This window comes from Hyposmocoma kahamanoa, unplaced genomic scaffold, assembly GCF_003589595.1.
Source record: "Hyposmocoma kahamanoa isolate Upper Pololo Valley unplaced genomic scaffold, ASM358959v1 88, whole genome shotgun sequence".
In the NCBI taxonomy this organism is placed as follows: domain Eukaryota; kingdom Metazoa; phylum Arthropoda; class Insecta; order Lepidoptera; family Cosmopterigidae; genus Hyposmocoma; species Hyposmocoma kahamanoa.
The window spans coordinates 8,857,550-8,881,418 of record NW_020654466.1 but is presented as its reverse complement, the minus strand read 5'-3'; the positions used below and the strand labels follow the sequence as shown (position 1 = coordinate 8,881,418).

General features: G+C 37.0%; 1 protein-coding gene across 1 annotated transcript in view; it reads left to right on the top strand.

Annotated features, from left to right (window-relative positions):
- The first annotated feature begins 7,442 nt into the window (after nucleotides 1-7,442).
- LOC113235910 (putative polypeptide N-acetylgalactosaminyltransferase 9) overlaps nucleotides 7,443-23,869 on the top strand; it is an 18,007-nt gene continuing 1,580 nt past the window's right edge. Inside the window, exons 1-7 of the mRNA XM_026471832.1 lie at nucleotides 7,443-7,581; nucleotides 8,655-8,821; nucleotides 9,447-9,614; nucleotides 10,190-10,647; nucleotides 11,603-11,785; nucleotides 12,469-12,597; nucleotides 13,580-13,750. Coding sequence (XP_026327617.1) covers nucleotides 7,472-7,581; nucleotides 8,655-8,821; nucleotides 9,447-9,614; nucleotides 10,190-10,647; nucleotides 11,603-11,785; nucleotides 12,469-12,597; nucleotides 13,580-13,750 — 1,386 coding nt within the window. The 5' untranslated portion in view covers nucleotides 7,443-7,471. The remainder of the gene's footprint in view (nucleotides 7,582-8,654; nucleotides 8,822-9,446; nucleotides 9,615-10,189; nucleotides 10,648-11,602; nucleotides 11,786-12,468; nucleotides 12,598-13,579; nucleotides 13,751-23,869) is intronic.

The following is a 23,869-nucleotide window of genomic DNA, read 5'->3' as shown; positions in this document are numbered from 1 at the left end:
TCATATTTTAATGTTTTTTGTATATTTATGTATATTAATTGTATATTAATGTATGTATGCTAAATATAGAGTTTTTGATTGGTTTTCAAAGAGTTTTTCTGGGCAAGCTTGTTCCATCATGTCCCAGTCTTTGCTCCAAGACTAGGTAGTGGTCAAGATTTGATCTTGACCACTACCTAGACTTAACTTAAAAAAAATATTATTCTTAGTCTTAACTGCAAAAAATTATGATTCCAAACCATTTTTATTAAAATGCAATTTATACGGGAAAATAAAGCGCATTATGCATTCCTTCATTTTTCTGTAGAGGGCGCAATCCGTATTGAAATAATATAACATTTAAGAGCTCTTGAAATGTGTTTCGTAGCCCGAAATAAAAAAAACTTTTAATTCATTTTCTGTAAATTTTACAGATTTAAGTTAAATCACTGTTTCACCAGGAGGTGCGAATATTTTAAACAATTTTCAATCGAAACCATCAACTGCAGATCGCGAGGTATGTGGTGTTATATGGCAGGTCCACGGTCAGCAATCATTATTAGGTAGCTAACTTCCAATGCTGAATCTTACGATTGTATATTTAAAATAACTCATAGGGATAATGTACGTAATATGTACATTAGTGAAGCCAGTAAGCCGCCATAGCAACTGTTTTGTATGATTAATGGTGGTGTCGTTAGCGTGACTGCGAATGGCTGTGACGTCATTATTTGCGGTGACTAAAGCGGAGACAGCGATTATCACTCTGAATGTTATGTCACTTCTCGGAGATCTTTGAGAAGAAAGAATTGTTTATAACAACATCGAAAGTATGAAACCTATTTGTAACTATGGGATTTTTATGTTATGATTTGATTTTCGTTTTATGCGTAATGTTTATCAATTGTTTGTTGTTTTGTATTGAATGTTTGTGACGTTTTATAGCAACCACACAGATATTACCGCATGTAACTTCAAATTTGTATCTACTTTCTTTTCACTGTCACTATGCCAAGAAATGTAATATTATAAATGGAAGAATCATAACCTACAATAAGAACAGTCCCAGATCTTTCTACATAAGTTTTGTTCATAGTGCCCAATCCCTATCAACCTCTTGGTGCATTCAGGAAGGCCATGGCCTATGACCTATACGAGCGATCCCGCACAGGAACCATCTAAGTCAGGTCAGCCCGTTTACACGGACTTTATCCGGTTCTCCGTAAGGGTAGTGCCTTAAGTGAGCCGCCCCGGGTGCACTTACAGCACCCTGCCTATTTTCCAGATAGGTACCGAAGCTGTAGGCACGCTCACTTCCCGTCGCGCTCCGCATAACTAACGGTTACCACCGCTGAGCCGCCGACTCTAAGTCGACTACCAAATCTCCTCATTAGTGGCAGAGCTGTATGTAAGGTACGCTCACTTCCCAACGCCGAATGAACAGCGTCTCTGCAGTTCCCAAATTCCTACGCGGTCGGAGGGACCGGTAGATGTCTAACTCATTCTCTACTAGCTCTCCGGGCTAGTGCTGGAGATGCCAAATAGCAGTGTTCTGCGACAATGTCCGGACTTAGCTACTGACTAAAAAGGGTAATTCACGTGCCCCGCGCGTCTCCACACCACCGGGGCTGACGAATGTATCCGTTCTCTGCAGCTAACCACACACCCCGTCGAGTCCTTACCCAAGTCCGGGTCTGCCAGAAACGCCTGTGAAGGCGTACGACAGACGGAGGGCTTGGTCCGGACGCCCGCCGTACCCTGATCTTGCCGTCGAGTCCCTAGTCTCTCCGGAAAACCCTATCTCTCGGGTCGGTAGATAGGGACAATAAGAACACATTAAATGAAACTGATTCGATGGGAAACCACGTACATGGTTAGACATCTGCGGGCAGCTTAGTAAAAATAATGGAATATTGTTTGTTAAATCATCATCAACTCATTTATACGTCCCACAGCTGAGTACGAGTCTCCTTTCAGGCGACGACGGATTGTATCATAGTCCGCCACACTGGCACGATGCGTGTTAGGAACTTCACACTTCTTCTGAGGGTTTTGCACCTTCTGCTACACTCAGGTTTCATCACGATGTTTTTCCTCACCAAACTCACTAAGTTTCAAATTAAATTCAGAAAAAACTCAGAGATGCGAGCCCGGATTTGAACCAACGGAGATTTGTACTTTAGAGGCAGTAGGCCAAGTCAGGCTGCCACGGCTTTTTTGACAATAAGTGTTACACAAATTATATTAAATTGTACACGAAAACTGATACACAAATCAAACCAGTGAGGTCGCAAATATAAATTTCACTATATTGGTATTGTACAGTCAGGTACAGCAATATTGAAATTGTGGTGCAGCGAACACTAGAAACAGAGGCATATTCAATGGTATTGATTCTACAAGCCGATGCATGGAACATCTAAATTAAAAATTAAATGTAAATTGTGTAGCCAGCAGTCATAATACAAAAAAGTATTTATGATCTCTAGTACTATTTTGACTAGAAATAGTACCTTCATGTCATCAGGCTATATCGAGTCTAAATTATGATGGATTTGGTTTCGGACTTGTGATTTGATTTCCCAGAGCTTATACCTTAGACTTTTCTTAATAACCAGCACTGGTATTATTGGCTACTTTTCCAATACAAAAAAGAATCATTTGTTTTCATAATGTCACAATAAAAAGTACAAACATTATAAAAGGTGCTAAAAAGGAACGTAATTGTACGAAAGAAAGCTAAAAACTTTCCGAGTCGAGTTAATCTGAGTCACATTTTATTACACTTTCAAGTTCTTTTAATTTTACTTTCAATTAAGAGAGCTAATGGAAAAAACTAGGAGAATTCCACTGAAGATCATTAGGTGCTCTCGACAACTTTTGTAGAATCCAGTTGATTCCAGTTTTATAGATTTTTAAGACTCAGTTATTGATGGAAGATAATGATAATCACAATGTTTACTCTATTTAAATATTTCCTAGTATTCAAAAAGGCATAATAGACAGAATGAAATAATCACGTAACTCATTTTCTTTAAATTCATTCTTCGAAAGTCAATTCTGAAAACATACTTATGTAGCATAACCATGAAATGCTACTAACAATAACGGTACTGTTTGTTTTTTGTGATGCGGCAACCAGCTCGAAGCTAGAAGCAGAAGTACAGCTAAGAAGCAGAAGAGTTCCTTGTGAAAGAGCCGGTCTAGGGAAGTAATAGTATCATACCACTTTCTGCCGCCAAGCAGTAACGTGAGCATTACTGCGTTCCGATTTTGAAGGACTTGGACTTGTTTTTGGACTAGGTACCTAATTATGTCTCAGGGTGACGAGCGCAGAAGCAGTATCCCTCAGATTTTTGAGATTTACAGCTTTGAGCGATACTGCAACGGCTATGGACAGGTCGTGAGTCGCTTAACACATGTGACTTGTTCTTTTCATCGTTTGGTACCATAGAAACAAGCTTCTTCTGGCTATGAAATTAAGTGTGTATCCTAATCGAAATTGTTTGTATAATTGTTTTTATCTAACATTAAATCAAATGACACTATAGCCGTATATTTGACAAAGGCATCTAAAGAAAAGTTTGTCCTAATTCCTCGTCTCGTCTTAATTAAATGCTGCTATATAAACCCTTCCTTTTTGTCCTTTACAAAAACCTTCATTAGACTCATTACTGGCTTTCTTTATTACCACCACGAATAAAATGTCACTTGAAAATTCATTCTTCAGTTTGAGAACGTAAGGCATATTATACTTGAAGCTCATGTACCTACTACGAAGCATTTTTTATTCAGCCATGTTTTTAGAGACGAAGAAAAATTGGAGCTTGTTCTCTTTAGATTTACTTTACAAGAGCATCGTTAGGCCAAATTGAGGTTAAGTTGGGAAATGCTAAAGTTAACGAGGTATACAGAAAAAGGCCCGTTGGTGGAGAATTAGGTAAAACTGATTACTCTAATAAATCACTACCTCACCACCTGCGCGGTTTACTGTTAGCATGATACATTTTGTTTTGGCTCATTACCAGGTTACCAGGGTAAAGAGGCTATGAACTCTTAATTAATACCCTTTTGACTTTTTGAAAGAACCTTAAAAAGAGAAAGCAAAAGGGACATTTCATACTGGCGTGAAAACTCAACTATAACAGGATTGAACATTTTGTAGCATTTCCTGTATATAATTATTAACTATTACTTCGACTACATTGGGTGAAAGTTTTGTTGCTCTTATTATTTTAAAGATTTTAAAATTTTTTTATGATGTCAAGTGACAAAATGAACAAGTGGTGTGCCTGGTGGTAAGCGAGACGACTGTCCATAGCAATTCCAATCTCAATCAGAGATTCAAATCACAAACATTTGGGAGAACTGCCACTGCGCCTGTCACCCTGAGATATAAGTTGACAAACCCTATGTGCCTGTATTTTCAGCAGGATCCTTAACCCTTCAAAACCGGAACGCATTAATGCTTACGTTCTGTTTAGCGGCAGAAATAGATAAGGTGGCAGTAGTTCCCTGGACAAACTCTTTCACAAGGAGCTCTATTGACACTCTATTTACATTAATACTAACTCTTCTTTATTCATACTTTTCTGCAGTTCCCGTAAGGACGGTGTTGTGAACACAATGAGTAAATGAAAATAATTCATCGAGTTCGTATACAACTGACTCTGTTTGTTTGAACTGGGTGTTGTGTGGGAACAATACAAAATTTAACATCATGAAACGATTTGTATCTTGTAGTATCTATGCTCTGTTACGAGCATGTAACATCTTCCATTCAATAGCTCTATAAGTACAGTGGTATCGGTAAAATGGTGTCAGATCGAAGGAATTTTTCTTTTTGTTCAATCTTTGTAATAATAATTACAATGGTATCGTTAGAGCTTTCCGTGTATTAAGTTCATGATGAATTTTTTCACACACAGTTCACAACATTTCGTAATATTTATCTGTTATTGTGTTATTGTTAATATTCGATGTATCAAAATAATTATGTGTTATGACGCTTTGGTTACATAGAAAATCAACTACTTTGTTTTGAAAACAAAAGTCGCATCCATTAGCCAACATCACGACTTCAGTGTAAAACGAGACAGTGAGCTTGGCTGATTACACGAACCAGTCGCAAAGAAAAATATCTACTTTACAACCACCCGTGTGGTGATACTTAATCATTAGGCTTGTGGCCAGCGGTCTCGAAGCCCAGACGTATACACGGATTAACACAGCTACAACCGAAAAATGAAAGAAATAAACCCAGTGAAGATAATTATACTTCTCGGTATTATATGGTTCTTTACTCTTTTAGCTATATGGTATATCGATAATAAACAACAATTAGAAGACAACAATGACAATATGATGATTGATGATAGACAGGTGTATGAAGATGCATTAAAAAAAATAGAATTAATGACGGCAAAGAAAAATATTAACTCTCGTTTTGGAGCTAAATGTGAGTATTGTAAATTATTGCTAGTTTTTTTTTGTTAATCCGGGGGCATCTGCTTACAGATACCCCGGCCCCGCGGGGGTCAGAGCCGGGGTTATGTGGGACTGGGCTGAACCCTGAAGGGGAGCAGCCCGACCACACTAAACCCCCGGAGTCTTCCTCCTCTCCGCTGTAGATGGGGGTACGGGTACGCTGTTGCACTCGTCCGCGCCCCCACTACGCGCGGCCTTGCGCAGCCTCTCCCTGAGAAGGGTGACACATCGGTCCCCCGACTCCCAATGTGAGGCTCGCCGAACACCAGGCGAGCCTTCCATCCCGGGCCCCTTTATGCTGGGCAGCGAACTCCCCCGAATCCGCTACCCAGGGGCCATGGGGCGCCAGGACAGCATCCACTCAACTGTGAAGTTCAGCGGCTGCTCCCCAGCCCCCGCGGCGGATCTGATGACAGGCTCCGCCGCAACACCTAACGCGCTTCCGCGCGGACTCTCCAAAGAGAGTCCCTTGGAGCGCCCACCGCGGGCCAACCGCCCACATTCGGCCGCGGAGGATAGGACGAGCGGCAAAGCCACACCGACACGTCTCTTCCCCCGCGGCCCCGCCGCCACTGCATCGTCGAAAGTGGTGCAGCCCCGCCAGGGTCGCGGAGGACAGGACAAGCGGCAACGACACACCGACACGTCTCTCCCCCCGCGACCCTCCTCCTCGTGCATCCGCGCGGTCCCGCTGACCAGACGAGCCTCGCGCGGAACGCCCTCCTCCTCGGGCCAGCCTACCACAATCGGCCGGCCCCGTGGGTTCCTCTTAGCTTCACCGTGGGTTGAAATCGACCACAGCTACTAGAGCCCCCCCGCCACGACAAGGCGGGAACCCCTTCGGGCGGGAAATTATTGCTATTTAGTCCAACGTCAACCAACGCTAACTTTCTCGTAGCTCAAGTTGAAGACAACGACGACGTGACACATATTATTTAGTTATTTATATTATTTTAGTCTATTGCCTTTACAGTAAATAGGTATAAATTATTATGTTCTCATACGTATAAGGTATTCCCTACTTGGTCAATGCGCACAGCCCAGGAATGAAATTCCCTGCTTGCGACTGTGTTTCTGAGCACATACCCGAGTATCTTTAAGGTGTGATTGAATAGGCATCTTTCGAGCAAGCTCGATCCATTGTAGATCCTATTTTTTCTCCAGAGCTAGATAGTGTTCACGACCAAATCTATATACAAAATAAAATAAATTTTAAAAAAGGTATGCGTTTGTGGTTTTATTAAAAAAAAATTTTTTTTGATTGGCTTTATTATTTGACAAGTTTGCAGATGACGCGCATCGATAATTAAGATTTAGGATTTTAAGTTGAAATAAGACACTTTTTAATCAATTCTAATCTATATTACTGGCTAAGCATTTGCTACGTAACATGGATTATTAATATTTCTGTTTATAATTTAACCCCTAATGATATTACTTAAGAAGGCGTAATGTGTTGAAAGTGTTAAAATGAATTATATGCTATAATATTGTTCCAGTTTGGAGAAATTTTGGTGAAAGAGGATCAAGTTCATCCCTTGTAGAACGATACTCAATACTTAGAGACACCGACAGTCTTCCAGGTAGAGTAACAATTATAACAATGTTAGGAATCATGTGCATTATTTATGTTTAGCTAAAACACAAGAAGTCAAGTTACGAATAGAAAATGAAGGTAAGTTTTAAATAAGAGCACAAACAAGATTAATTAAGAGCACCAACAGTCTTCTGATGGTGATTGCGGAGAGGATGGACAGTCCAATTTTAAAACATTGGATGTCCATTCACATCCAAGAAAATGAAAATTTTAAGTTTTACTAACATAGTGTCTAAGTATTTACTAACAATATATGGACTTGTAATTATTGTAAGTCTGATAATAAATTATTTCATTTCATTTCAAGATGCAAGAGCTGGAAGCGTAATAATTAAAATCAAAATTCCCTCTAATTTTGCAGGTATGAATGGTAAGCCCGTTTTCTTAGCGGACGATAAGGAAATACCTATGAATTTGTTGTGGTTTATAAGAAAAGGCTGGCAGGAGCATGCCTTCAATGATTTTGTTAGTGATTTGATACCTTTGGATCGTACGTTACCAGATGTTAGAGATGAATGGTAAGCGTATATTCACTTGCATATCGGTCATTATTTGTACAGTAAATGTAAAGTCCGAAATTGTCTTAGAATTGAAATTGTCTATAGGAGGACCACACAAGAATATGATTTTGAGAATAATAACGACTAATCTATACACGTTTCACGAAATGAATAATCTACAGATATAGGACTAAATTATTATACAAGAATTAAAAGTATCTATTTTTTATTTCAAATTAACCAAAACAAAAACGAGTGAATAACGCTAAAATTGTAAATTTGAAGCTTTTCAAGAAGATTTTAATTGAATAAATTTTGTTATCTGAATCTTATACCAAAAAGACATTGTTTCATTTCAACCTGAGCAAAACTCTGTTAAAGGAATTTTATAACTTTACTCCTAACATTATATATTTTTTTATGACATCAAGTGACGGGACGAACAAGTCGTGCGCCTGATGGTAAACTACACGCCTGTCCATAACAGTTACAGTGCCACTGAGAGCTTTAAATTGCAAAGATCTGAGGGGCGGTACCACTACGCCTGTCACCCTGAGTGGCAGCACTACCCTGGACACTACTCTTTCACAAGGAGCTCTATTGCTACTAAATTTGTGAAATACTAACAACCTCTCAGGACTTTATTGCTAATATCATAAACAACAGCTTTTGTTATATGACTTTTTATAAAACATAATAAATATACCAAACATTAATGTAGTTAATTCAAAAGTGCAGTTGTCCTCCCCGGGTCCTCCTTGGGTTTTGAATTGGACACGCATACGCTTGGATTTTCTTTTGTTACCGCACAGTGTTATCACCGTTTAGAGCGATGTTTTTAAATATTTGTGTTTTTATGCGAAAGTGAAATCTGATGAAATATTAAATGTCACAGAACAAAAGTTGTTGTTTCTGGTGTTAGTCATAAAGTCTAATGAGATTGTTAGTAATTTACAACAATAATCCTACATACAGAGGCACTTCGATTTCATTACGAAATGTAAATTTTTCTGTATTAATTGATGAACTACCAATGAACTAAAAGGTTTACATATTTTTTTAATATCATTATACTTTAAGAAATATTACAGGTGCAAAATACAAAATTACTCATCGAACCTGCCTCAAGCTTCTGTAGTAATTTGTTTCCACAATGAAGCATGGTCGACATTGCTCAGAACGATTCATTCCGTTTTAAACCGGAGTCCTGAAAATCTTTTAAAGGAAATTATACTCGTGGATGACTTTTCTGATATGAGTAAGTAGAACAAACAACTTAATAGAGACAAGTTAAATTGATATGAATTTTTGGTAGGCTCTGTGTTTTGTGTATTATTCCTGTAACAATACGCATGTTATTATCATGTGTTTACTGAGCAACTTATCTATTGTATGTCATGCCTTTATGCCTTTGACAACGATTTGTGATTGGGTGCTTATATTTCTTTCGTCTTTGTTTGTCGTGAATGTGTGTCATTGTAATAATTGCTGGACATACTTCTTTTTTTTATAATATCGAGTGACGAGTCGAACACGTCGTGCACCTGATTGTTAGCTACACGCCTGTCCATAACAGTTGCAGTGCCACTAAGAGCTTTAAATCGCAAAGATCTGTGTGGCACTACCACCGCGCCCGTCACCTTGGGACATATGTTGACATGTCCCATGTGCCTGTAATTTCACCAACACCCTTACCCTTCAAAACCGGAACACAGTAATGCTAACATTACTGCTTGGCGGCAGAAATAGGTTAGGTGGCAGTACTTCCCTGGACGAACTCTTTCACAAGGAGCTCTACAGCTATTAAATTGTTGGGTCGAATGATCTACATATAATCAACTTATTTTTTCGTGTAAGTATATTCAATAACGGTTTTCTTTCAGAACACCTTCACACTCGTTTGGATGATTACGTAAACAAAAATTTGCGAAAGGTATCAGTTATCAGAGGCAATGAACGGTTGGGTCTAATTAGAGCGCGATTATTAGGACTCAAGTTTGCGTCAGCACCGGTTGTATTATACCTTGATAGCCATTGCGAATGTACTGAAGGTTTGTGGTGCTTTATTTTTTTTTGTTCATTTATTTTTTCAAAAAGTATACACTATACTGAAGACTATCTCCCGCCAAACAGTAAACAGTTTGTTAACGATCATGCGTTACACAATTATAAATCCACTTAATAATTAGCTAGATACCTCAGTAAAAAGGTACTTCTCAAGCAGAATAGACTTACTTATTAACTAAAACAACAATAACATTTATAACCATACCTACTTAATAAGATATGCAAATTTATATTTACAGCAATAAAATACTTTTTGAAACATTTTTTAAAACAGGATTCATAACATAGTGCCTTTTTAAAATTTATCTTATATAATTTACTTAACACGTAGGACTTCTCCTTAAGAACCCCATATCATTATATATACGAGCTATTATATATTTATTTAGGCTCTGGCCATAGTAATTCATAGCCTTAGGTTGTACGAATTTATTTTCACGAGTCGTTCTGGTTCTATATTCATTGCAAACTGGTATTTTAAATTCATTATTAAAATAATGATTTTCTGTGAATGCTGAAATATTTTATGTTAATATTAAAATCCGATCTGATATTTCAGGATGGCTGGAGCCTCTTTTGGATCGTATAAAAAAGGATCAAACAAAAGTTGTAAGTCCCGTTATAGACTACATCCACAAAAACACATTTGAATACATATATCAAGATATCGACGACTTAAGATTGGGCGGATTCGACTGGAACCTCCGTTTTATGTGGGAGGTTGTACCAACGGCCACGATTCAAAGTCGTCAATATTTGGCTGCACTAATAAATACCCCAGTTATAGCTGGCGGACTGTTCGCTATAGATAAACAGTTCTTTGCACGTTTGGGTTACTACGATGAAGAATTCAACATCTGGGGAAGTGAAAACCTCGAATTGTCGTTTAAGACCTGGATGTGCGGTGGTACACTGGAAATTATACCGTGTTCTCATGTTGGTCATGTTTTTAGAAGACAGTTTCCTTATAAAGGAGCTCATGAAAATGCTAAGAGAAATGCTGTGAGATTGGCAAAGGTCATTATGTTTTCCTCATCTTATTGCAATTCGACAAATGAAGAAGTCAATTATTAAAGTAGAAAATGGTTACGAGTATGTGAATTGAATAGAGATGATTGATATACGCCAGTAGTATCTCTTAAATATACAAACTCTTGTGTATCGTTATATACAAACTCTTGGATATTTCACGTGTATTCTGTCACTAGTATTTCAAATATCATGTCCTTAGTAATGGTTATCATTTCATTGTCAATCCATTTTAGTAGCAGTAGAGCTTCTTATAAAAGGGTTTGTCTAGGGAAGTACTTCTACCTTATCTATTCCTGCCGCCAAGCAATAATGTTGTGAAATTATAGGCACACGGGACTTGTCAACTTATGTCTCAGGGTGACGGGCACAGTAGAAGTGTCCCTAATATTTTTTTCAACTTGTCCGTCCTGTCACTTCGTATTATAAAAAAAAGTGTCCCACTGCTGGGCACGGGTCGCAGGTTTCACGCGAGGGTATTGTTAGGCCACGGTCCGTCATAGGGTTCAATGCGGGTTGGGGACTACCCACGTTTTACCGGGGGTTCTGAACCTTTTTCGACGTGCAGGTTTCATCATAATGTTTTCCTTCACCGTAAAGCTTGTGGTGAATTTCAAAATATATTTCACATCTAAATTCCGAAAAACTCAGGAGATGCGAGCCCGGATTCAAACCCACCACCTGTGCTTGAGAGGCGGTAGGTCAAACCTAATGGTTTGACCTACCGCCAAACGCCACACCTAATGGTTTAGGCTACCACAGCTTTTAATTTGTTACTATTATTGTTATATTTATGATAACCAGTTTCGGGTTCTGATAACGTGATGTTCTCTTTTGAACGTAGTACCAAAGATGACAGAAGCACTTCGGTTTTAGAGTATTTCAATTTCTCTAGGACTCAAGATTTTCGTTGTTAAAAAAATATTCTCTATTTCTTTTGCAGGTCTGGTTAGATGAATACGCAAAATATTTCTTCGACCGAATAGGAAACGATTTGGGAGAATATGGGAATGTCGATAATCGAATGCAGCTGAAGCAAAAGTTAAAATGCAAATCATTCGAGTGGTATTTGGAAAAGGTTTATCCTTACCTGAGTATACCTAATGATCTTGTTGGAAGTGGGAGAGTAAGTTGCACACTCACTTTTAAATAATTTGTTATGACGAAGATCTATAAACGTAGTGCACGAGCACATTTTTTTATTTAGAAAGATATCAAATTACAATAAAAGCTTAAGTACTAGATAATAAATCTAGTATTAAATTATATGAATAAGATTGGGTCCTCGCGGCTAAGAGCCTAAGATGCTGGCAGCGTTCTCCCTTTGTATGGCTATGCTAATACTTTGGGCAAAGTAGCTGCCCTTGGGTTTCTCAGGCAGTCTATTATTTTTTTTTTATAAAATTTGTAAAGATGAAGGGCACCGGTACGGTTTTCGACTCTAAAGGGGGCAAATAGGTAGTTGGAGCTTTGTATTTAGAAAAGTTTTTCTTGAGCTTTGTAATTAGAAAAATACTCCAACAAGAGAACAGAGTGTAAAGTTAAGATCACAAAATTATGTAGGTTTTTGTTTTACATTTCAGCTTTACAGTTTGAACAATGAAATGATGTGTTTGGATGCGGACACTTCTTTGCAAAATTTTCAACCATGTGTAAACGTTTTTATGTGTCATTACCATGGTGGGAATCAGGTAACATCTCTAAATTTGGACAAAGTATTGGCTTTTGAAAATTTAAGTAAAAATCATTGTCTGATTCCTGCACCCAGACAGGTAGTGAATATTTCTTGATACTTTCAAATCGTTTCAGTATTGGGCCTATACGAAGCAAGGACAAATTAAGAGGAACGATTACTGTATGACATATATGATGGGAATGATTGGCCTTGACTTGTGCAATGCGGAAAATAAAAATCAAATCTGGTACTACAATAATTCGGTTAGTATTTTATTTTGTAACTGTTTTCAGGAATCAGGTTACGGTGCTACAATATTATAGTATAGTGTTACAAAAGATGAACGAAATGATTATGATTTTCAAAGTGGTCGTTATGTGTGACCGAGTAATGAATAACCTATCGTAAATTCAGAAATTTTTTACTGAGGCTGCCTCGTGGAGTGGCGAACCACGTGTCGGGTATATTTTATACACATTATAGATGCGCTTGTGTTATTTATTTTATTTATTTCATATTTATGCGAAGGGAGGTTGGTAAAACTAACTGCATAAAAAATATTCAACACAAGGGCAGATATTTTACACGTTTAAACCTTCACTGGCTTTTAACCTTCGCGGAGTAGCAAATTAATTTACTACCATTTTTAATGCTGTATCAGTTGCAAAGTACTGGTCCTAGCAAATATAAACGTCAGAGTCGACACGCTAAAAAGAAGAACCAAGCATTGGAATGAAAGATATTTATTGCTTTGTGCAATGTAATGTAACCATCGAGTATATAACCGAAAACAGCACAGTCTGTTTTTAAAAGTCGTATCATTTTATAAATTGTCATTGTTGCGAATAACGAATTGGTATATAGCATAATAAGCTTTATGTCAATTGTGTTAACGTACATACTCGCCGACACTGCGCGAGACTTTTCCGAAAGACACGACCTGTTTTTTGAGTCATATCGAATTTGTGCGTTACACGATTGACATAAAGTTAATTATGCTATGGTTACAAAAATTTGCTGCCGTTTCGTGCAGCATTAACGTAAATTGTGCCTTATTATTGTCAGTTTGGACACCCTCAATCGCAAATTTATGAATTACCATAACGACAGGTCATCGGCGGTATGAAAATTTGTTATTTGCAATAAAAAAGTGCTTACGGTAATGACTTTGAAGTCGTCGGTCATCTCTCTGGTGTATTTTGAAATTCAAGATTTTTACAATAAATCATCGTCATCTACCATTAGAGTATTCTTCACGCCAGGATTAAGGCTGATTCACGTTACACCGTGCTGGGTTCAGGCCGTCACGGTGCCGTGTCATTTCCACCGTGCGCCGGCCGGGTCAGTCACTCACGTTACACCGTGCCGGGTCCGGACCGTCACCGTGCCGTGTCGTATCCACCGTGCGCCGGCCGGGTTAGTCATTCAGGGATTCACGTTACACCGTGTGGAGTCCGGGCCGTCACAGTGCCGTATCGTTTCCACTGTCGTTTCTCTAGAGGGATAAGGTTGTGTTATTAATGCAATTTTCACAACATGAGTTGGCAGCTATTGCAATAGCTCTTGATGACGGAGTGTTGGAAACACAAATTAGAAAAAGTAGATGATGGGTACATGTTGTCTGGAGAAAACGAGAATTCGATGGAGAATTTGCCACGCTCTACAAAGATTTAATAGATGATGACAGCATTTTGCACTTGCGCTGTAGTCCACTACACTATAGTCCAACGTTGACTACCCTCCGGGTACCCAGCGGATGCATTTTTATTACAACGTGTTGCGATCGGGCCGGACTGGAACCGGGTCGGCCCCGGGACGGTGTAATATTAATCAGTCTTTATGAAAAAGACAGGCGTGTTGTAGACTGATTTTTTGAACATTACTTATATATAATAACGCCTACACACACACACACTCATAACCCGGTACTAGGGAAACCCTGAATCGCATGTGCCATGGACAAAGATATAGACAATCACAAATTATATTCAAACTCACGAGGGAAATAATGAAGATCATACAAATATTTCTCCCGGCCCGGGAATCAAGTTCGGCCACTGAGGCAGTTATTTTTGTGTTTAAACCTTGTATCAATAATAAAATCAAAGATCTAACACAAACTACTGTAGTATTTTCCAAATATATATATATATAACGACATGATATTCAATAAATAAATATTACCTATATTGCTGACCCTCGAAACACTGAGGATCTGATCCCTAACATATAATCACAATTTGTATTTGTTTTCAGACAAAACAAATTATAAACATGGGAAATTATAAATGCCTACGAAATATACAACTGCCTAGCCAACAGGGAGTTACCCTTGAAGCGTGTTCCGGGACATACAGGCAAAAATGGGCTTTCGAATATTTGAGATTGGATAAATTAGACCGTAATTTGGGAATCGCGTTAAATAACTATAATATTATGTATAAGGGTAAATATTAATAAAATAAATTTAAAAAATCTTGAACGAAAGCCGTGTTTTAGTAGCAGGAGAGCTCCTTGTGAAGGAGTTGTCAGCATTACTGAGTGCCGGTTTTGAACGATAAGGGCGCTGGTGAAATTACAGGCACATGGGACTTATCAACTTATATCACAGGGTGACGGGCGCAGTGACAGTGCCCCTCAGATTTTTGCGAAAGCTCTGAGTGGCACAGTAAATGTTATGGACAGGAGTCACTTACTACAATGCACACGATTTGTTCATCCCGTCACTTGATATTATAAAAAAAGTTTTTAATTGCGAAGACCATAAAATAACTAGTATATATTTTTTTCAATGTCATTCACGTTTTCGAAATAAATACTTAGTACGTAGTAAATACTCGTCCAAAACATGTACCATGTAACATGTATGTACACGCAAAATAGGCGCTTTGTCGTCGAGTTGCGGATACCAGCCCGTTGCACCAAGTACCAAGTAACATGTATGTATCGGTCAACCGTGACCATGGGACCTGTAAAGGGCCCGAAACGTCGGTTTGTTTCATAAAACAAATATACGCGATTTAAATCCGGAAAAATTGTTTCATTTCCTTCATGTATTTATAGTTATAATTAAAAAACGTGCATTTAAAATTTAACGCCAAGTAATTATAATTTGTACATAATAATTATAAGTTGGCCTTTAATCTTACCACCTTTTTGTAAGCAAAATAAGCAAGGTTGAATAAAAAACTTGGCAATTTATTACAGGAAGAAGCTTTTTATTACTGGCTTAAAGCTAATTGTGACCATAAAGTAAAATGTTATGGTAAAGGAGAAGCAAATTTTGTTTCAAAGATTTTATAATTTATCTTCGTTGAGGTTTACTGTATAACGGTTTGCAAAGTTACTTTATTTGTATTTTAGGTTTAATTACTGATGTATGCAACATATTGTGATGATGCTAACCTTCTACATCAGGGCCCTTACGTTTTAAATATTTTGATCGAAAAATCATATTACAAAATTGAAGACTACGTGTTAGATAAAGATGTATGGAAAGACGACATGGCTCCAGAATCCACACAAATTTGATTCAAAGTGTATTCCGTAGCATTTAAGTTTATTTGAAAAGAGCAATCCTTAGAGTTTCTTGCTCGTTCTTCTCAGGGAGGTCAGCGTAGTGAACGAGCAGTAGCTTAAATGTGACGATTTCAAGTGTAAATTTATTTTACCTATGGAATAAATAATCTTTGACTTTGACTTTGACTTTAAATTTTGAATCGTTCTCTAATTCCTTTTCCTCAGTGAACAGAATAATAGTGATTCTTCCGTTATTTCGATCCATCGTCATTGCCATCAAATTCTTGAAGCGAGAGGTCGTGTTATTTCTCTGATAAATTTATGCTGATGATTTATGCTGAGAAATACAAAAAAGGAAAATTGTTTGTGCACATACATTTTTGCGGAGTAAGTTCAGAATGTAGAAGCTGCCGAGCATGACTATGTATCTGAAATAGTTTTGATGTGTCAAGAAATGATAAACCCTTACAAAGACATCAGGGCTAACAGACTTGTCCAGGATGAGTAAACTGAGATTACATAAAGGCTAAAACAGTAATTAAAAAATACATCATTAGACCTAGAAACAGCTATAATTTCATATCTTATTATTATCCTTTGCGGAGTTCTTTTTTAATCTTTATTATTATCCAGAAATCACACAAATACATAAGAAAATCTTCAGACGAAAGGGTACGTCAAAAATTCAGATGAAAGGGTACGTTTTGCGGCTATCAGCGCGGATTATGCGTTATAAAAAAACAGTGAAAGTGAAACAGGGCAGTGGCAAGGCGAGGATGGATTTTTTTTCATAATATCAAGTGACGGGACGAACAAGTCGTGCGTCTGATGTTAAGCAACTCGCCTGTCCATAACAGTTGCAGTACCGCTTAGAACTTTAAATCACAAAGATCTAAAGGGTACTGTTACTGTGCCTGTCAATTGAGACATAAATTGACAAGTCCCATGTGCCTGTAATTTCAACTTACCTACCCTTCAAAACCGGAACGCAGAATGCTCACTGCTATTAAATATACGCAAGCAGCTCCACTGCTATTAAATATTCGCATGAGTTAGAGCACTAATACAATAATTTATATTTTGAGTTATCAGGTTTTCGCGTTTCGTATTTGGTACACATTGGAAATAAAACTATTATTTTTCCCGATTTTCTGAAACCATAATTTCTTGACTTTATTAGACTTATTTTTGATGATAAATGTCTCTTGGGAATTGCTCGGGTTTATTTTAAGTTTATGACGTCTATTTTATTCCAATGCAAAGGACAGGAAGGAGATCTCACTCGAAAAGGGGTAATTACCAATGTCTGTTTAAACCAAAATCCTTCAAATAATTTATATTCCCTTCGTTATTTCACCGAAACGACCAAAGGTAATTACCGGAGTTGAATCAGGGCACTCCGAATGAAATTAAAAAATAACATTTTGCATAGACCTTTTTGGGTAACAAAAAAATAGAGTTAAATTTTTAAGAGGAATTTGGGGTGACTTTTGAAGAACTTGCATAAGCAAATAAATAAAAATCAGTAAGTTTGTATTTATTTGTGTTTTATTTTTAACATGTACAGTTTTTTCATCATCATTTGTTTAGATAATATATTATTTTTTAGTTCCTTGATTTAAGCAACGTGTATGTCCTGTTCATATGACTGAACCATCGATAAAAAATAATAACGTAGTAAATTTAACAACGATATATGGGTAATATACATATTTGTACAAGTGCAGATTTTTTTTAATTTATAATAAATGAGCCTATCTTCGGTGGTCAGGGTTGGTCATAGGTGACGGTGTTAAGCTTAACGCTGCAATTAAATATGGCTACGTTTATTGAAAATTGACCGAAAAAGTCGTACTACTGATATACCAATTTTTCATCGCATGCTGGAAAATTTTTTCATCTGCCATTTTCCCTGTATCACAACAGTCTCCAGCAATCTCTAATTTTAATAAATCTAATTTATCTTTTCCGGTAGAAATTGCCCATGATATAACTTGCAAGAAATGGAAAGATATTATCTTCTCCAGACGTCATAGTTTGTGCAGGCTATTGATCAACGTTTTTAGTTTTCCACATTTAGTTTTCCATATCAGTTCTGCTTTTTGCAATATTTTTCATCGCCTTCTGCTCATCAATTACTATACTGGCTACTGCCCACGACTTCGACTGCGGAGACGATTTGCCTAAAAATCAATACACATATTTATAGCACAGCATTATGCTGCGCTAATGTAAAAATTTACGTAAAAATATATTACTTTTGTTGATATTATTAAGTTCTTTCCGTCGGTTATTTTATTTATTACTGTTTCAATTTTATTTATCACAGTGTACTTATTAATTTAGTTGTAGAAGTAGGTACCCACCCAGATCATATAAGTACTACATTTTATACCTTGTAGCTTATATTATACTTAAAATAAAAAATCTTCCTGTATTTTCGATATTTTTTCCATCTCCTTCTCATCCATTACTATATTTGCTATCTCGAAACGAAATCTAACTTCTTCACAACACATATAAAACTTTCCTACAGGTAGGGCCAAAGTTTGATTGAATAATTCGGAAGAGAACAACTTTTTCGCTCTCCGAGCGTATCTGAAATGCAATGGATTTGATTTACCCGCATCAACTTCTGTGATCTCGTTGACAATGAAATATGTTTACGATACGTTTTGTTACTCAACTTAGTCTATTTAAAACAATTGCTACAAAGTTCATAACGTATAGTTGCTGGGAATTCGAGGCGCTGGAGGAGAAAGAAGAATAAGCAACTCACGTAGTTAGTACGTGAAAATAATTTGTTGGAAATTATCTGTGTTTTTAATTAAAGTTACACCATGTAACACGATTTCTGTTTCTAGATTATCAATATAATTTTCTGTTCGGCTTAATCATAACACGAAAAACCTTTATATTCGTGCATACATTTTGCTCTTGAGGTCATGACAACGAAAAGTAGAAATTGGCGTACCATTTTGGGAATGTACAAATTTTCGGGTTTCTTTTTATTTAAAGACGAAAAGGGAACATTATGTTTCAAATCAATAGTATATTGAGAGAAATAAATAAATAATAAAATTTTTTTTATTGGTATATTTCAAGCAAATTTCTACAAATCGATGACAAAGAACCTAAAAATGAGTATTTTTATATATAATATGTGAATATCACTAAGTAGTTATGCAAATAGAAGCTATGTATATATCACTGTTACAGCTACAAGAGCATAGTTTCAAGGGTATTGCTACTCTATTTTTTCTACATACTTTTTGCTTAATTAAATGGAAAAAACATTGTCAAACCGAAAACCAACCTTTTTGAAAATTTGTTACATAGTATTATGACCAATGATCTTCAAAAAAAATCATTGGTTGTGTCTTATCTTCAGGTTTGAATTTTAAACGTTTGTATCCGTTTAAAAAAAGGAGGAAAACACATGTATTTATTAGTGGGTATAGGAATATATTCATCCAAAATACATTCAGATATAGAATTGACTAAAACGGGGTAGGATTCTTCGAAAATATTATTGATACCAAAAGAAAAGATTGGATTTCATTATGGGACATTACTATATCTGTCAAACTTGAACTTTGCATTGACAAAATACTCTGAATTGACGATTATTGGAATTAAAGTATTCTCAGAATTGAAAGTACTCGGAATGAGAACTTTATACCCCGACTCGACTCCAAAAAAAAAGTAAAATTCAACGAGACTGAGGGTATGGTTTCAAATCTTTGCCTTATCCTTTATGAAAAGAATGAAATAAACAACAACAATCACAAGATGTGAAAAAAGTTACCTTTAATTGGAATACGGTACGTCACTAGCACTAATGTAAAGCCAAAGCAACGTCCTTAACCGCCTTCATCACCTTTACAAAGTCAATACCATACATCATCAGCTTCTAACAACATGGCTATACTTCACGAAGGTTAAGAAATACTGCAGGGTTGCCGCTGGCCGGGAAATGGTTATTTATAGGAAATGCCACTCATAAAACAAGGAAGAGAATATGGGTCGAACCATTTAGATTTATAGTCGAGCTAGATCATATTATGATTCCAGTTTATGGTTTAAAGTGGCTGAGTAGATTACATGAAACCACGCTGAAAGTAGAATAGCCATTTGTAATGTATCATCAAGTATATAACCAGAAATAGAGACGATATAAGGGCCATACCTACATTCCTGGTAACTCATCAGTGATACATCACATAAAAATATAAACATCGTGTGCACTGAAATCACAAATTAGAAAGCTGAAATAGTACAGCGCCAACAACTGACCTGTGTGTACGTATCCGTATATTCCAAAAATATTCTGTATTTATTGTAATAAAGATAATATCTCTGACATTGGGGCTGTTCCATTCGGTGGTGTGGGAAAAACAGCAATTCATCTAATTACAAATCAAACGGAATCACATTTCATCTGTAATTAAATATTAAATATGTAATTTTGCAATTTTCGCCCATTATAGCAAAGCTCAAGTTAACTAGTCGATTTTAAGTAAAACAATTGACGACACCCATTGACGACACCCGTCAATTGTTTCGAATTCGTGCTGGCCAATCGGAGCGCAGTTGTGATATAGCAGAATAGTTTTCAAACAAATTTCGTCTCTATTTCTGGTTATATACTCGATGATTGATGACAACGGATGACCTTGAGTACATTCATAATCGATGAGGTTCTATTGTGATGCCTTTAGGATCTTTTCGAAAACATTGGGAAGACGTCAATTAATATATGGGTCGAACCATTTAGATTTATAGTCGAGCTAGATCATATTATGATTCCAGTTTATGGTTTAAAGTGGCTGAGTAGATTACATGAAACCACGCTGAAAGTAGAATAGCCATTTGTAATGTATCATCAAGTATATAACCAGAAATAACGAATTCTACCACTTGTCCTTGTGAAAAAGTTCGCCCAGGGAAGTAGGTACAACCACCTTACCTATTTCTGCCGCTAAGCAGTAATGTGCATTACTGCGTTCCTTTTTTTATAAGTGAGGGTGCTAATGAAATTACAGGCACATACAGGTGACAAGCGCAGTGCTCCAGATCTTAGATCTTTGCTATTTAAAGCTCAGAGTGGCACTGCAACTGCTTAGGATAGGCGTGTCGCTTATCGCCAGGTCCCGTTACTTGGTATTTATCATTAAAAAATGCGTAATGTTCATTATCTAGTATAAGCAGAAAGAGAAAGCCCTATCTTTTTCAGACAATATGTTTGGTTATTTTGACAACTCTTCTTGGTTCCTGGAGTACAGATATCTCGTTCCCTGTAATGGATTTTGGGCTTTAAACCTACGCCATATAGTATAACATTATTCTACATAGGTACACTTTCGGACACACAATGTGAGTCACTTTGTATTTTTATCTTAAAGGGCTAGAATACAAAAACATAATTATATTCGAAGAAAACGTCCTCCCCGGTTTTAGAAATTCTAAATTTCAACTAAGACTTAGGGAAATGACATATACTCGTATCAATTTCCAAATTGCATAATAGTTTTCGATCAATCAAACATTGTTTAAGCTTAGGGCATTTAGTACTGAAATTTGACGACCTTCGTGGTCGGGTGGCTTGCGCACTTTGTTGTTCTTATGGTTTCGCCATCTCTGAGTTCGATCCTCGGCCGGGTAGAAAAACTAACTTTTCTGTATTGTCTCGGGTTTGGGTGTTTATGGTATCGTCGTTGTTTCCGATTTCTATAACACATGTGCTTTATGTACTTATTTCGGGATTAGAGTAACGTGTTGCCTAATGTTTATTTATATATTATTATTATTTATATATTATATTATTATTATTATATATTATTTAAATGCAAGGTATACGAATTTTATATCCGGACGTGTCAAAAAATTACGTGACCTAGCCAAAACCATAAAACGTCTGCATGAACTCCATAGTAATTTATAGGAAGCAATCCATACATCATCATGGTTCGTAGGCCTAAGCTATCAAAAGAGAGCGGATATCTCGAAAAATGTTCGTCCGTTCATAAATTCCACACGCCCGTAACATATTTGTTAACCCTCCTTCAATTTAAGCCTTCTGCTTTTCTGTTCCATAGAACGTAAAAGCGAAAAGATGCGGACATACACTTAGAAAACAAAATATTTCTCAGTGTTTGTGACTGTAATGACTTAGTGTTGCAACCTATGATGATGATTAGACACATGATCTTTAAAAATGACTGATAACTTTTGTAATGATTGATAATTTGTGAGCTTTTTGTGTATTAGGTATATATACAAGAAGATAAATGCAATAGAGTGCTATGTATACAATATATACAAAAAGATAATAACAGTAGTATGCCAGACAACCACACCTATTGCCTGGTCTTAAACAGAGGAATTCCCTGTACTATGAGTACCAGCGTAAAACAGAAGACACTTAAATCACTATCCAGAACACCCAGACCTAAACAAATTTAAAAAAGTTCATTTCCCAAATTGGTCACCAGGAATCGAACCCGGTACCTCATTATCCAGTACCCAAAAGTGAAAACCGGCCAACGTGATCGTTCATCTAGGTATATTACAGTAAAATTTGAAAACCTTGTTGTATAGTAACTAAGGTAATATTTAAAAAAGTTACCGAACAATAGGTGTCATGCAACAGATTTCAATCTTAATTTATTTCCATTTTTCAAGTTAATGACCAGAAAGCTCTAATTTTACTTTATCATATCTCCAAATTTCACCATCTATGTTCATTTAAATGAACGCGCGTGACGTTCGATTATCGCCTCTAGGGTATTGCCTTAAGAGTTATGGCACGTCAATGTAAATTAACGGCTCCAGTTTTCAAGGCGTGATGCCGGGGCAATTTTTCTTCGTCCCACCCTCAATATGTTGCGAGAATGGTGAAATTCGCTATCTATCTTCTCGGGGCCCATTATGGAAATCAGTGCGGTCCGAAGTATCCAAATAAACGCAAATGGACAGGTTTCCATTTGAAAGCTATGAAATTTACAATTATGTTTTTATTACTCTTAGGTAAAAGAGAATTATTTTTTTCTTACCTTAACAAAAGTAAATTCACAAAGATACAAAGGGCTGACATGCATTAAAGGCTTAAATATCAGGACCGGGCTGTATTAAATAGAGGAAATTGGATCCCCGCGACAGGGTGTCCCAAATACTGGGCGCATTCCCCTTTGAAGCTTGCTAGTATATCGGAGAAGTTGTGGGCAATGTACCTGCCAGCCTGATCATTCAGTGGAACCATTATTGTTCGGATATCATTTTACAGAAATAAAGGGCCACATTTCAGTTCGATTGTATTAGAGCTCCTTGTGAAAGAGTTCGTCCAGGGAAGTACGGTCACTATTTCTGCCGCCAAGCAGTAATGTCAGCATTACTGTGTTTCGGTTTTGAAGGGTGCTGGTGAAATTACAGGCGCATGAGACTTGTCAACTAATATCTCAGGGTGACGGCGCAGTAGCAGTGCCCCTCATATCTTTGCGATTTAAAGCTCTGAGTGGCACTGCAACTGTTATGGACAGGCGTGTAGCGCGCGGTGCGCTTACCATCAGGCGCATGAGTTATTCGTCCCGTCACTTGATATTATTAAAAAAAAATTTGTGTATGTTACGCGATTACTCCGATATTTGTGAACTGATTTCAATGTTTTTTTTTTGGTGAACAGGGAGTACCTTAGTAGTGGTCCCATTGAAATTTGAAGAATATATTCCACCTTTAAGGATGACAAGTTAAGAGATGAATCTAGATTTTTTTAATTGAAATAATTTGGTTATATATTATATGAAATAAATGATTCTTTGTGTTTCAAGGAGGTAGATTGTACAATACAGCAAATAAAATACTGTCCATATTTTCCAAGTCTAAGCCAGAGCTTAGGAAGACTGTGACGGGCTGGTTGCTTGCACTCAATTACGAGGAAACTGAACATCTCCTTCGTGTAGTCTATTAACATACACACACACACACACACACACACACACACACACACACACACACACA